Here is a 15,707-nt window from a genome sequence, read left to right as displayed (position 1 = left end):
CCTTACCTGCATCCAAAAAAAAAAAAAAAAAAAAAAAAGACTTTTGTATTTCAGTATTATCTATCTGTGTACTTTTTGTCAGATTTGTTAATATTTATAACGAGAACCTGAAATAAAAAGGGAAAAAAAATAATAAAAGAAAAAAAATAAAAAGTGGATGCTGGTGGTGCAGCTTTTGAGTCTCTCCAGGTTGATACTGTGGTCGCAGGAGCTCAGCACATCACAGCACGTCGCTGGTGGTGACCCACAGATGCCAGATGAAGAGCTGGGGCTGGGCAAGGGCTCGGGGAGCAGGAGATGGTTTTAAACCAGAGCGTCGTGTGCTGCTTGTCACTGATATCCCTGCTTTCGCCAAAGAAAACCCAACCAACCCAAAACAACAGAAAGAAAACCCCTATAGCTGCATGACCTTGGTGTACCCCGCTCTCCCCAGGGACCCTGCTGTGCCTCTCCATGTGCTGAGAGGTTGCACAGGGGCCGTGAGGGGTGGGGGGCGGGAGGGGATTAGTAACGGGAGGATTTAAAAAAAAAAAAGAAAACCAAAAGAAAAATCTGTAGCTTTTCTGAGGTTCCCATCACCTTCAGTCACTACTCAGGAGCAGAAGGGTGTTTGAGGCAGGCTCTGCTGGGACTGTGCCCTCTCCAGCCCTGTGACCACCCTCCCCAGGGCGCAGGAGCACACACACCTCCCTGGCTGGGAGGGACATGAGGTGCCACCATCCCCGCGGCTGTTCCAGCTGATAAAAGTGTGTATTTTCCTGCTCCAGTTTTGGGTTGACTGAAGGTGTATTGGAGGTGAACACTCAGGCAGCCGGGCTGCTCATGGGTGCTGAAGGTGACCCCCTCCTTGGAGGCTGCTGTGGCCCATCCTGGTGGTGTCTGACCACCTCATCCTTCAGCGTCACCGCTCCTCCTCACGGGCTGCGGCGGTGAAACTGAAAACCTGCTGATGTCCCCACCTGGGGAGCAGGGACAGACACAGCCCCGTCCCTTGGACCAAAAATGCACAAGTACGGCCCAAACTGAGCTTCCCTCACAGACACACGCAGCTACAGGGACGCACAGATAGGGACACACCTCTCTCTCTCTCACTTTTTACACATATATTCCCCCTACACCAATACGAATATATATGTATACGCACATTGTATATACACACACACTTGTGCATATCTGCATGTGTGTATACAGACGAATGAGTTAATTAATTACATACCTGTGTCTGTTCATCTCTTTTCAAAAATAAAAGCTTGGGCTGTCCAAGGCCCCCCCACTGCGATGGGGGTGGCTGGTGCCCCAGGGCTTGTGGTGGCCCCAGCACAGGCTGTTACATCTCCGTTTGATTGGCCCCTTTTGGTCGGTTCAGGGGAGCAGAGCTGTGTCCATCTGTCTGTCCCCACGTGTCGTTAGTCATGTGCTAAGGCACGCACACAAAAGCATATATATATATATATATACACACACATGCACTCTATGCTATACAAGATATAACATATAATATGTTACATATTATATATTTTTTATATATAGACACAATATATATGTATTACTTTTGTATAATTCAATATGCATATATCTGTATAAGATATTTTTAACATATTACATAAGCACATGCTACATATTATATAGAGAGTATATATTGTATTCTATATGGTTATAGGTAGCCTGCTCTCTCACACTTTCTGGCATACTCTCTCAGGCTATATCAATGTATGTCTATATACACACATTAATTCTTCCATATAATATAAGTATATAAAATATATTTTATATCTTTTATATTTAGTGTGGGGGTCACAGTTCCGGGGGGAGGCCGTGGGGAAGCACAAGGAGGAAAAAAAAAAAAACCAACCCCAAACCTATTTACTCAATTAAATGATGCGCTGTTCAGTCAACAGATTTTTTTTTTAAGTCACTCTTTATCCCCTCTGGAATAAAGAGCTGATTATAAAAAAGGGAGGGTGGGAGGACAAAGTCTTCAGATTAAAAAAAAGCTTAAGGTATTTTAATGCAAAGCTCCCCCGGGGTGCGTCAGCCCCTCCTGCTTCATAAAGAGGCTTTGCTTTTGGGGCTCACCTGCATCGGCTCCACCAGTGTCCATGTGCACTGTCTCCAGGAGCGTCAATGTGCTCCTCTAACAGCTCACAGGAGCCCCCACACAACGGGACCCCGGGGCCTTTCGATGGCCCCCAGTGGCCCCACCAGGCCCCGCGGGGCATGTACCTGTCGGTGGCCGTGCTGATGGGCATCGTTGTGGTCTCCGCCTCGGTTGTGAATGGCTTGGTCATTGTGGTTTCCATCAGGTACAAGAAGCTCCGATCGCCCCTGAACTACATCCTGCTGAACCTGGCCGTGGCCGACCTGCTGGTGACGCTCTGCGGCAGCTCCGTCAGCTTCTCCAACAACATCAATGGCTTCTTCGTCTTCGGCAAACAGATGTGCGAGCTGGAGGGCTTCATGGTCTCCATGACAGGTAAGGACACAAACCTCAAGACACATCTTGGTCTTCGGTGCCATTGCATTTAGCAAAGAAGCTTTGGAGAACGTTTCCTCAGCTTGCTGTTTCTCCTGAAGGCAGTGCTTCCGTGTGTGATGTACAGCTCCTGTCCTTCAGCTACTCTTGAGCACAGGGAAGGGTCAAGTAGGTGGTTGGCTGTTCCAGGTCACCACACGCTCTGTCTTGGTCTTCACAGGGAGGGAAATGTCACTGGGGCACATGGGGTGTCCTCGCTCAGGGTGTCCTTTGTGGGTGCTGTCCATCTGCTGTGTCAGCACACAACCTTTTGTTGAGGACACTCCAGCAGAGAAGCTGTGGTTGTGACCAGGATGTGTCACAATCACCCCATTGCCAGCTTCATTTTTAAGGGTCAAATATCCCCACAGCTCTCCCTGTCAGAAGAAAAATATCTGACACCTTATTACAGCAATATTTAGTTCAGCAGCTCACAATCACTGTCTGCCGTGTCCCAGCGCGGGTGGCAGAGCCCGTTCCTAAGACACAAACCCTCCTCCTCCTCCTCCCAGGCATCGTGGGGCTGTGGTCCTTGGCCATCCTGGCCTTCGAGCGGTACGTTGTGGTCTGCAGACCCCTGGGAGACTTTCGGTTCCAGCACCGACACGCCGTCGGGGGCTGCGCCTTCACGTGGAGCTGGTCGCTGCTCTGGACGACCCCACCACTCCTGGGCTGGAGCAGCTACGTGCCTGAAGGTAGGGGAGATGTGCTTCAGATGTGAGCTCAACTTCACTACTGCTTCTTGTGTATTGTTTTCAAGGGCAGATGGAAAATCTCTATTCTGCTCTTTAAAATGTTAACACCTCTTGATTGCTCAGTCAATGGTCGTCTCTCCGGGGTTGTTCTTCCAAGTTACCCCCTGCACAACACACTGCAGCTGTTCTTCCACCTCTGATTGGAGATTGGTGGCAGGTGGTGGAGGGGCAGCACAGGTGTTTGCTATTTTGGAGCCTCTCTCCAAGCCCAGGATGGGTTTGGGCTTATTTCACAGCTTATTTGTTGCAGGTCTGAGAACGTCTTGTGGGCCCAACTGGTACACTGGTGGCAGCAACAACAACAGCTACATCTTGGCCTTGTTTGTCACCTGCTTCGTGATGCCCCTCAGCCTGATTCTCTTCTCCTACACCAACCTGCTGATGACCCTGCGAGTGGTAAGTACGGCGAGCACGGGTGAGTTAGTGGCTTTCTGCTCACAAGATGCTAGCAAGGCACATCTCTGTCGGGATGAAGAGCCTCACAGCAGGTTCTTGTGACAGTTGGTGGCCTTCTGCTCACAAGACACTGTCCAGGCACATCTCTGTCAGGATGAAGAGCCTCACAGCAGGTTCTTGTGACAGTAAAGTAGAGAGGACATCTCCTAGTGCTGATGTCAGGGCACTAAGGGATGGAGATGCTGTTGGCAGGTGTTTCTCTCATCCAAACCCCCCCCAGGCCGCGGCGCAGCAGCGGGAATCGGACACGACGCAGCAGGCGGAGCGGGAGGTGACGCGCATGGTGATCGTGATGGTGATGGCCTTCCTCGTCTGCTGGCTGCCCTACACCACCTTTGCCCTGGTGGTGGCCACCAACAAAGGTATCGCCATCCAGCCGGCGCTCGCATCCCTGCCCTCCTACTTCTCCAAGACCGCCACGGTTTACAATCCCATCATCTACGTCTTCATGAACAAACAGGTGAGAGAGGAAGCCATTAGTGAAAAAAACCACAGCTTCACCAGGGCTCCTGGATAATGACTTAATGGCCTCATTAATAAAATGTAGAGGAACCACCTCTCCTCTCTGGAATCACAGACACAGGCTCCACCCGGGAGTTGCTGTATAAGCAGCAAGGTTTTGGGGAATAAAATGGACAGGGAGGGAGCAGCATCTGAGCCCGAACAAGAGCTCATTTTCTGCTTCTGTGATTTTACAGGGTCAGGCAACTTAATTTTAGATCACAAACTGCTTGCTGAACACACAAAGCAAACAGAATGAAACCTTAATTGTCAATTAACTGCCAGGAGTTGGGCTGGGAATCGATACAGATCTCACCCAAAATACAAGTGTCTGCTCCTCAGCCTCAGCCTCCGAGTCTCGGGGCGGACGCCAGCTCCCTGCCCTTCCCTGCCCAGTTTCAGAGCTGCCTGATGGAGATGCTCTGCTGCGGTCACCGCCGCCGGGGGACGGGGAGAACGGCTCCAGCTGCACCCGGTCCCCACGCAGGGATCACTGCAGAGGGGCTGAGGAATAAGGTGACACCGTCCCACCTCGTCTGACCACGGCAGGATCTGCCTGCACCGACACCAGCTCCGGGCTCAGCCTGTCCCACCCGGGGCCTCCGCTGCTCCCCAGACCCATGGGTGGCTCTGGGAGGTCTGAGGGGACCCCAGCAACCCCCACGCTGCTCCCCACAGACACGGCAAAGTCTTCTCATGGGAGAGGAGCCACCCAATTGTGGGGTAAACCACAAACTTTTATTTGTCTCTCCTGCTGCTCCCCAGACCCATGGGTGGCTCTGGGAGGTCTGAGGGGACCCCAGCAACCCCCACGCTGCTCCCCACAGACACGGCAAAGTCTTCTCATGGGAGAGGAGCCACCCAATTGTGGGGTAAACCACAAACTTTTATTTGTCTCTCCACCCCTCCCGCCTCATGGCATCGGGAGTCTTTTAAAATTATTAAAGAAAAAACAAAAAAAGAGTAATTTTTCCTCAGTGTAAAATATCCCAAGTTGCTGTTGGGCCCTGGGGAGTCTTTTAAAATTATTTAAAAAAAAAAAAAAGAGTAATTTTTCTTTGGTGTAAAACATCCCAAGTTGCTGTTGGGCCCTGGGGTCAGGCTGGACACGCTTGGTGTGACACCACCCACCAAGCAGCCGGGGACAGAGCCCCCCATTCACCATCTCCAGACAGACTGAGTCCTGTTTGCAATGTCCTATGGCCCTGAGAAGGTCACAGTCAGGCTGTGAAACTGGCAAAAACCCAGCAGGTGTATCTAAGTGCAGACCACAATAATAAACGTTAATAAACACCAACAAGTTCACCTGCATCTGCTTCACCAGCTGATGGAGGGTTCGACAGAAAATACTGCACCTCCCACCACTACAGGTGGCACTTCTCCAGTGGCAAGTGCCACATATGCCATTATAATGGGTTGCAAGCAATAAAACAGTTCAAAACCACAAAGTTCATAAGAATACATCTTAAATCCACTGATTTCCCAGCAAGGGTGAAGACCCAGGTCAGAACAGGCCCTGAGAACAAGGCCCAGCCGGGCCACCACTGCCAGGACAGCTGATTTCCCAGCAAGGGTGAAGACCCAGGTTGGAACAGGCCCTGAGGACAAGGCCCAGCAGGGCCACCGCTCCCCAAAGGGCCAGGACGTCAACAGAAAGCAAAAGATGCTGAAGCCCATAAGAAATAAAAGACAAAAACCCCTTCATGGGGCTCCAGACACACACCTGATCCTGAGTCTGAAACACAACATTTATCTCCACCAGCTGCAATCACCCTTCTGGGCTGCGAGGGAGCTTCAGTGATTTAGGATTGGGGGGATTAGGCTGCGGGGCAGAGGCTCAGACACTCTGCAGCCAGTGATCCCCCGGCACCAAATTCCTCCGTCTTTAGAAATGCTGTCAGCAGCCTGGCTGCCTTCAGTTAATTGTCTTTCAAAATTTGACTCTGAACTCTTGAATTGCTTTGAAAATGAGCCTGATCCCATGTCACAAGATTTAACAGAAAGGCAATTTGCACCGGCACAGATTAGGGTGAGATTTTGGGGGGGAATAAGGGGTTTTTCTGTCCGAGATTCTCTGCTCCAAAATAAGAATCCCAACCCCGGTACGATGACAGGTACAAGGGAGCTGGAGCACAGCTCCTCAGAGAAGGAACATTCACTTTTCTTCCTCATCTTTGCTTAAATTGTCCACAGGGTCCAGAGAAACCCAGCAGCTGTGGGCAGTGTCACCTCCCTACCCAGGGGACAGGACTCTGTCCCCATGTCCCCACCTCCCCCTCTCTGCTTGCTTTCCAACAGGCACACCAAGCCTGTGTGCTAGCAGCTCAGAGAGGAATTAGAACAGCTCAGTATCACTGTTTTAATTTAATTAATTGGCCTTTCATTCTCATGAAGCTGAAAGGCAGCATTAGATGGGCCCCCTCTGACCTTCTCTCCCGTCTTTCACTGGTCCTTGTTTAATTCTTCCTGTTAATTACAGCTTTGTATCCATGCTTTATGTTATTAGGAAGCTTTACATTCATGCCAAACTTAAATCTGGAAAAGTACAAGCAGCTGAAAAACCGCAATCTCTGAGCTCGATAAGGAGAGCAGACAGGCCATGGGACGACTTGAAAGGCTCTCTACCACCAGAAATAAAAATTCTCCACATTAAGATTTAAAAAAAGATAGGGAAATGGTTCACAGTCTGCTCACCATTTGGTTTGACAGATAAAATAGAAAGAGAAATCCAAAAGCTAAGGAGATTACACATGTTGCAAACCAAAGTTAGCTCATTATGGGCATTTGAAAATGCACCTGTGCTTGCTCCACTCCACTGCTGCAGCCCTACAAGTTTTAATTACTTTCTATTTAACTCAGCAAGTCTGTGAAAGGTAACAAAACATTGCCCAAAGGGAGAGGGAACCCCACAACGACCGGTCAGCTGTGGGCAACAGCCACTAAGGACAGAATCAGACAAAAAATTTGCAATTTGACTTTTGCATGGATTTGTCATCACCCTTTGCACAGGCTACGAGGACACAGAACTTGCACAGAGAACAGGGGGTACCTGCAGCTGATACAAGGCCGGGTTAGAACATGTTAAACTGTTGCCTGGATGAACTGTGTAACACACAGACGTGAGCCCCATTTCCCATGTGCTGGCACCGCTGGGCACCTGGGGGGCAGAACTCAAACTGCAGCCTCCTTGCTGCCAGCGCTTCTGCTCTGTCACCACCACAACACACCTGCATCAAAGAAAGACTTTTAATTTTTCTTGATCTTTTCTGAAAAAAGCTCCCCCCAGGTCTGCCAGTTCGCAGCATCTCCCCTACAGCAGCTCTATCAGCACCTAGTTGTGCACATAGTCTGATGATGGGACATATAGTTAATGATCAGTATAAAAACCCAACCAAAAAAAACCAAAACCCCACCCAAAAACCAGAAAAAGAACCACATGGCAGCATAATAACCTTGGAAACTTTTATTAGTATTGTTAAACCAAATTACCTAACAAGTATGGACAGGCAGCATTTCCTACCTAACCAGGGAGATGGTGCACCCAGGGCTATGAAGGCAGCTACAACCCCAGCGTCTGACAAAGAGGGACAAGGACAATCTTCACACCTCTTGCACCTTAACAGCATTTATCACAAGACAAGTTAAGTACGAGGTCGCTGTCCCCATCAAAATTCTGAACTAAGCCTCAATTATATCCAGGGATGGTTTTTCGGATGAGTCTACCAAAAGCATGGTTTAATTAAACAAGGATCTTCGTAATACTAAACAGATTTTCTCATATTCTTGTCTAATGCTGTCAGGGAATGGATTGCTACACTTGCAATCTCTGGAGAACATTGCCTTTTTCTCATTAGCTTTTTGCACAGCAATTAATCCCCTTAATCAGTCAAATCAGTTCAAGACTACATCACAAAAGCACTAAGAAAAGAGAAAACAAGAAATTACCTTGTTAAATTTAACGAGCAAGGAAAAACATAGACTCCATGGGCTGTAACAGTGCTCCACACTCCAGCACGGGAAAATTTAACAAGTGCCTGAGCAGGAACAGCAGCCCATTGAATTACAATCATTTTGCCTGTAACACTGAAAACCGAAACATAATGCAACAGAGCAAGAAATTCTTTTGCTTTTGAAAGCATGAACGTGCAGGAAAAACCCCACCACATCACCAGCTTCGTAAAGATGTTATATACAGAAAACAGTTCAGTCCTGTGACAGTACTGACACTGCCTTTATGGGCAATGATGGTGTAAAACCGGAACAAACTGGGTTAAAAGGAGAGCATTAGATTTTTTTCTGTACTTGCTGCTGCAGTTAAAGGAAATATGAGCTTTACAATCATTTATGTGGCTGGGATGGGCTGCAATTCACAGGCTGAACACTGTACGAGCAGCAGTAAGCAGGTGATACATTAGAATTTATGCACTATCCATTTTAATCATGTAGGAGAGCTCTGATCCAAAACAATTATCCTGCATGAGAAAAAAAAATAAAGAATTACAGACTTTTTTTTTTTTCCTTATATCAAACTGCAAGTTGAAGGGGATAGGATTTCATACTGCCCCTCTCACCTCCTGGGGATGGAAGCCAAGAATGTATCTCATGCAGCCAGAAAACACACCAATTTCTGCCAAAAGCCCGATTTAATTTACAGAGAGGCTCACCTGAATGGCGAAGATGAAGACAGCTCTTTTTGTAAGTGGAATTTCTGATCTTCAGGACGAGTGTCTAAAAAACATGTAAATTCAGCTCAGAACTAAGAACACCACATACAGCCACACAACACTTCAAAGAGAAAGCCTGGGTTCTGCCAGCACGTAGCAGGGCACTGGATCAAACACTACAGATCTCTGCTAGATCCATTAACCTGCACTTGTAACCAGAAACCAGCCCCAGCCCTGTTCTGTTGGGTGCATTACACAGGACCCTCTTTGTGAGCAGAAACCATTCTGGTTTCAAAGCCTGAAGCCCAATCCCTGCCAGCACATTTGACATAAATCAGGGTCACACGAGCTAATGCTGTGCAGATAAAAAACATAATGATGCTACCTCCAGTTCTCTAGGTTTAAAAATTACCATCAACGTTTCCAAAAGTAACGAGTGGGAAGTACTTCCAAAAGTATGGGACATTTCAAACTTTGGGTGCCTAACCGGGAAGCAAAACATGCTGTAGAGCTGACTGCTGTAGAAGTGTTAAATGCCTGTAACACTGAAGATCAGCTTCCTTTAAGTCATTTTGTGCTACTCATTGAAAAATAAGAAGTTCTCTCTGAAAACTAAAGGCTACTGCATTTTTCTTTCCAGACAAAAGGCCAGAACTTTTATATTTTTGCACAGCACTAAAGGTATGTTAATTAATGCAAGTGTGTCAGCTCCCTGCCTGTAACAAAAAATATCTGCAATTGAGAAATATTGAAAATGGCAGCCTTTTATTTTAGCTACAGAACATCAGTCAGCTTTGACAGTTCCTGATGGAGATTTGGACTTAGAGAACTGAGGAAACATTTTTATTTAATCTTGTGTCTTCCTCTTTACTTCTAGTTTCTATTAGAGGAAAGCCAGGGCAGATAAGATCGGGACAGATGTTTAAGGGATTTGATGGCATTAGCACACAGACCACAGGTACACACCACAACGTAAGGATTTTGGTTCCTATGGGCATGGTTTGAAGTGCTGAGGTGCCTAAGACACATGCAGCGTTACCAGACGACTTTCAGTGCTTTCAAGTCAGTAGAGGAACCCGCGCCCTGAAACCCCAGCAAACGGTGCACAATGCTGTCAGTCTCAACTGACCAAAAAAATGAGAAATGTTGGTGTCTCTGGAGAGTTTAAGCCCAGAGCAGCTCCTCTTCCTTTAAAATCATAGGGTATAAACAGTACCCAGATGGGGGAAACCAAGAAAAGCAAAAATCCTAGTCTGTGCAAGCTCAACAAATTCCATGCTAACAATATAATAAACATGATACTGCCCAGCACAGCATCCAGAGCTTTACAGATGAAGAGGATCTTCTGAACTCCCTGCACAGCTTTCTGGTGCTCTACCTCTGGCCACAGCTCCGCCTTCCTCTTCTCCCTTCTTCCTTCCAGCATCTTCTGGATCCTGCTGGCTTGCAGTCCTTGAATGACAGAGTTTTGTGTATCACCCCAATTGCTTTACATCCAAACACAGATTCATTGATTCCTTACAGAACAGCATTAAGTAAACATAGTCTGACCAAGTGTGAATGGGCTTTGGATGGAGCCATTTATGAACATGGCAGTATATACACTGCAGGAATGGTCTGCCTTGTTGGCAAGATCCTTCTGGTTATGAGGACATTTGCCTTCTGTGTTCAATTAAGAAAAAAAATCCTGATGCCAAATACAAGAGTATCTTGTGCTCCTAAGTAAGATATATGTTAGGAATGACTTGTGACTACTCACTGGCATTTACTATGGAGTTGTTCAGAGTTACTGGGCTCTGATCTTTGGTCCCTAGAGAAAAAAAAGTTATTTGGACTATGAACCTTTTCCTTAAAGTGATGTATATATAAACACACACATACTTTGTTTCCTCCTATATTGCCATGACAGTATAACCTTCTTCCCAAACTCTTCTTTAAAGTCTTTTCTAAAGAGATTCTATTCTCTTAACGTACATTCTTCTCCACCTCAAAAAATCCACCATTCAGTCAAATTATCTCTGATTTCTGTGAAGATTATGCACTGCCTTCCAAGCCTATTGAAGTATTTGCTTTTGTTCTACAGGAAATTGTATTAAAAAACCCATACTTTTCTCTCTCAATTTAGTATGGAGAGTTTAGACTGATGTCTCCAGGCAAGTTCCCTGACATGTTACTGCCTAAGAAATGACAGCACATTTTCTGAAAAGCCCTGCATAGGTTTGTACACAGAACATATATAAAATAAACTTATGAACAAAGTATCAGTTATCAGCTAACCCAGCAGTGTGTCCCTGAGGTTGTTCTTCAATCTCCTCATCTCCAGGAACTGCGTGAAGCATTCTTTCTAAGATATCATCAAGAGTAGAGTGAGCCCTGTTGAGTAAGAGATTTAAAATGGATGCTGGCAAGTTTAATACTACACATTTTAAAAGAAAACAGTCGTAATTATCAGGGTTCTTAAAAAAGCTGGCTTACTGAAAGCACTGAATCTTGTTAAAATATACTTGGACCATTATTCTAAATCATTGTAACTCAAAGCCAAATACGCCTTATCGCCCTTTTTTTCATACCTTTCTGTTTCCTCTGCTAGATTAAATGACTCCTTAGTCCATAAACTATGATTTGTCTTCTCATTTCTCTCAAATTCTTTTTCTGACTCTCTGTCTTCCATGTTAATTTGATCGGGAGCTATTCACATAAACAGAAATATTTTAACATTAAAGGTATGGAGGAAGATAATAAAGAAATTACAATGTGTTTTTATTCACTGCACTTGGGAAACTTCCAGTTGTCCACTTCTCAATTAATCTTCCCTCAGCAATCTGCTTCTCTACCAGTTAAGCAAGTCTACATTATCTACAGTCAAAGGTGGCCAGTAGCAAGACCTAGATAAATATTTTACTGTAACGCATTTTTAGATTCACAGGACTGAACATTTTGCTTCACACTAAAATGAAAAATGCATGTGGGAATTAATCTTTAATCTTTCCTCTTACAATCCCAGATATGAGAGAAAAATCAAAAGAAAACCTGTGGATGTTAGCTTTGTTACCCTACTTAGCAAAATCCAATGATATCCCCCCCCCAAGACTTATCTCAGTGAGTTCTGTTCCCTACAGCATGTGAATATATTCAGCCACCTTCTGCTAAGCTATGATAAGCAGGAAGCAGTAGGCTGTCACAAAAATGGAGTCTGAAATAGCTGTACTTTATGCAAATACAACAAAACCACAGTGACTGAACAGCAAGCAATACAGGCTGCTGCATTCCTTACCACCTAAAAACAAGATACTCCTATGAATAAAGTCACAGGAGCTTCTATCCTTTGGGTAACAATTTTAAATGGGAAAGATCTAACAAAGCTGTGGGATAATGCAAACAAGTGCCAGTATCATTCTCAAGTGACTATGCTATTTAGCTTTTTTACAGAGTAACTCATGTCCTGCTTTTTTTTTTGTCTTTTTTTTTAACTGCTCTTCAATTTCTGACTCATTGGAAACAAATGCAGAGCCTATAAAGATTTACTTTTTCTGCTCCTCTGACATTACTTGCTGTACATCTAAAAATTATTCCCACTTATTACTGTGTACACTTTCAGAAGCACAAAGATTCACTAATGCTATCTTTGGTATCTTTGTCACAGAACAGGAAATAAACTATTGATTACCCCAATGGATGCTATTTTCTTAGACCATGAGATCAGGAGCAGTATTTCATTACGGTGAATAAGAAACACAAGCACTCAATGTGCATTGGCCACTTTCTCAACTAGAACCATCCTCCCAACGGAAGGATGAACAGAAACTTCAGCTCCATTTTACGTCAGCTGCCCACCATCTACACTTTTGTGGGTTCTGTCTCTTAGGTTTGAACAAAGCAGGCATTACAATGGCACACTAGAAGATTAATTCCGATAGTTCAGACCTGCAAGCCTTCCACATCAGATCCCCTTAGACTTTGGAGAGTGAATACACAGAGAAAGACAGCAACACTGCTGGAGGGGTAATATCTACAAAAACACTGCATATAACATTACCAAGAAAGGTAGAATCCTCTCTGAACCACAAATACCAAAAGTAGCTAAAAACTGAAGTTAATGGTTCAGCTGAACATACAGTGACAAGTATTCAGAGTACTTTTGCAGCAACACAAAAGTAATTTTCTATTTGTAATCTCTATGTCAGGACTATTATCAACTAACCATTTATTTGCACTCCACAGTCATACAATCCCTCCTCTTTAACGTTTTGAGCAATGGAATCTTGATGCTTTAAATATTCTGTTAAAAAAAAGCATATTTCCTTATTGAGCTAAATATTCTTTCTAAATTGACTCTACACAGTCTACAGTACCATATTACTTATCCATACAAATTTCAATGAAAAACTTTACATAATGTGTATTTTTTCATATATTAATCATAGAAATTATCTCTGACCATTATTTATTCACTTCACGCCAGTCTCCATATGTCCTTGTTTCAGTGAATGAGGAAATAAAAAGATTAGAACACGTCTGGGTGCCTCATTTCCAGAAGAGCATAGAACCTATATACATTTAATTATCCCAATGCCTGGTGTAAGTTCCTAAACTAGAGTTTATAGGTGAATAACCAAAGGAAATTATTCTGTAACACACCCCAGTAAAAATGCAGATTTTTTACACTGTGTTCTGTATGTGATTACAAAATGAAAGGTAAATCACTGACACTAAGCTCGGCAAAAACACCTGAGGGGTGCAGCTGCCCAGCTTGCATTTGTTTTAATGGAGAACATGCATTGCTCCAGGACACCTTTCAAAAATTCAGTCTACACAAAGTGCATCTCAGTATTAGATTACATCTGCACACAACAGACTGGCTGCTGTCATCATCAGCAACTAACCATTACATGAAATGCAGAAACTTCAAGGACTAACTTAAAAAACTGCCAGTTATTTAGGCTGTTGATGCCTAACTTCCTCATCATTGACCTGACTGCAACTAATTTGGAAGCTCTTGTGTATTTCAGTAGTGACTGATTTGGGAGAAATCCTGATTGAAGACAGCTGGCAAGCCTCATACCATTCTGGGTGAAGTGCCTCTTACCAATTTCATCCAGCAGCTCTTGGGCTGGTGGAGGGAGCTCATCAATGAGGCGGTTAGATGCCTGTGAGAGTGCTGAGATGGGGAAAAAAAAAAAAAAAAAGTCTAGTTAATTAGCAGTGATTAATCCTTAATAACTGTGATATAGGCTTACATTATGACAGCATCTTGCCAACATATTTCATTTATCAACCTGCATGAGCCTGGCTCGTTCACATTTTATCAAATATCCTTAAATAATTTCATAATGGAAAAATCATTTAAAGCACGACTTGCACATTCAGTTTTCAGTCCTCTATTGCAAATTTTAGGCCAGTAATATTTACACTTCAATGTAGGTTGATTAGAGGTCAGGGTTCTAGTCTGCAGGTGCAAACACAAAATCCATTACCTAATTACCACATGGTTGTGTGCAAAGCTATTCATCCCTATAAAAAGAGATGCCCAAGAGGAAAAAGAAAAAACAGGAAAAGAGAAGTAAAACTGTAAAATTTATTGTCAATAAACAGTGAAACAGATTTGATCATTCTATTTGGGCTGGGGCTGGCTTAGAAGACTTACCAGCTGCCTTCCTGGGGCTTCTCGAGGACGAAGCAATGGCTGGCACCCCATCCTGTGTGAGATCATACAGAACAAAACACAAGAAAGGTAAATTAAAGAAATGCTGGTCTTCAATCCTCTCCTTCAACATACTAAATCCAAAATGAGGTAAGGCCTTAATTAAAGCCTTAAGCTGACCATTAAATCTTATGTTCTTCAATCAGTTCAGAACATGAAAACAGAGGTAGCATCCAGGTAAGCCAAAAATCATGCTCAGGCTGCTGTGCACTCATCTTTTAGACATCCAGAAGATACTGTCAGCTCCATAATCTTTATCCATTTCATCACTGTATGGACAATGGATGGGAATTCTCTGAAAGGACAGTTCCAACATATCTCAAGTTCTCATTCTCTGCTTTGAAACTTTAATTATTAAAGCCAGGCACACCTAGTCACCAAAAGAGCCCCCCGAAATCAAGAATCTGCAATCATAGGCAAGTCCTCACTGTCATCAAAATGGAAACAGGAACTTCATGGAGAATAAGATTTTAGACAAGAAAGTGACATAATCAAGTATCTCCGCAGAGCCAGCCAAGGCTGAACTGCACTGTTAATGGGCTTAATGAATTCCAACTATCTGTTATACCATCAGAAAGACACAGACCTCACCTGATGACAATGAATGCAGTTGCTACTGTTCTGGTTGAACAAACTCTAATTTCATCTTTAAATGAGAACCCCATCATTGAATAACAATAAGAAAGGCATAAAGGCAACTGTTTTATATATAATTGTCTGAAAAGACAGTTAAGATAATGCTGTGGCTCCAGAACACCTTCAATTCCAAAAAGATTACTGGAAATCACTACAGTGACCTTGGAAACTGTCAACTCCAAAGAGAGAGGATTTTTTTGATACAACGAAGGTGATAACATTATGCCTTGTCTGTGCATAAAAAGGACAAAGTTAATCCCCTCATACAAGGGCTTTCTGAACTTCTACTTGCTTCTGAAGTACTAGATGGAGTCTTTGCTTTAGTTTTCCTCCTCAAGGAATCACTCATTTACGTAGTCATTTCTCTTCCCCAGTAAGTTTTGAGAATTCTTCAGTTTCGGAAGAAAACTTACATACTTGAACACACATGCATATGTATTTATTTTCATTTGGTTTTAATACCCATTTCCACATAGTCAAAC

At 44.2% G+C, this 15,707-nt stretch overlaps 2 protein-coding genes across 2 annotated transcripts in view; one reads left to right on the top strand and one right to left on the bottom strand.

Annotated features, from left to right (window-relative positions):
- The first annotated feature begins 2,109 nt into the window (after positions 1-2,109).
- On the top strand, positions 2,110-4,764 carry LOC106894366 (pinopsin). Its single transcript, XM_014952997.1, has 5 exons — positions 2,110-2,473; positions 3,025-3,207; positions 3,518-3,663; positions 3,944-4,183; positions 4,621-4,764. The coding sequence occupies exons 1-5, from the start codon at positions 2,125-2,127 to the stop codon at positions 4,762-4,764; spliced, it is 1,062 nt and encodes a 353-aa protein (XP_014808483.1). The 5' UTR covers positions 2,110-2,124.
- Positions 4,765-7,772: 3,008 nt separating this feature from the next.
- Positions 7,773-15,707, bottom strand: part of TEX14 (testis expressed 14) — a 58,866-nt gene continuing 50,931 nt past the window's right edge. The window contains exons 25-31 of the mRNA XM_014953171.1: positions 13,975-14,046; positions 13,090-13,167; positions 11,459-11,576; positions 11,166-11,261; positions 10,233-10,340; positions 8,889-8,954; positions 7,773-8,696 (exon numbers count right to left, since the gene is read on the bottom strand). Coding sequence (XP_014808657.1) covers positions 8,663-8,696; positions 8,889-8,954; positions 10,233-10,340; positions 11,166-11,261; positions 11,459-11,576; positions 13,090-13,167; positions 13,975-14,046 — 572 coding nt within the window. The 3' untranslated portion in view covers positions 7,773-8,662. The remainder of the gene's footprint in view (positions 8,697-8,888; positions 8,955-10,232; positions 10,341-11,165; positions 11,262-11,458; positions 11,577-13,089; positions 13,168-13,974; positions 14,047-15,707) is intronic.

Source organism: Calidris pugnax, unplaced genomic scaffold, assembly GCF_001431845.1.
Source record: "Calidris pugnax isolate Ruff unplaced genomic scaffold, ASM143184v1 scaffold133, whole genome shotgun sequence".
NCBI classification, from domain to species: Eukaryota; Metazoa; Chordata; class Aves; order Charadriiformes; family Scolopacidae; genus Calidris; species Calidris pugnax.
The sequence above is the reverse complement of the archived record's forward strand: the minus strand, read 5'-3'. Positions and strand labels throughout refer to the sequence as shown.

What these genes read in the sequence shown, in the direction of transcription:
- LOC106894366 (XM_014952997.1), top strand. Translation starts at nt 2,125, where the DNA reads ATGTGCTCCTCTAACAGCTCACAGGAGCCCCCACACAACGGGACCCCG. An exon ending in GAGCAGCTACGTGCCTGAAG is followed by an intron (nt 3,208 to 3,517) that starts GTAGGGGAGATG and finishes TATTTGTTGCAG; the next exon opens with GTCTGAGAACGTCTTGTGGG. An exon ending in ACGTCTTCATGAACAAACAG is followed by an intron (nt 4,184 to 4,620) that starts GTGAGAGAGGAA and finishes TTCCCTGCCCAG; the next exon opens with TTTCAGAGCTGCCTGATGGA.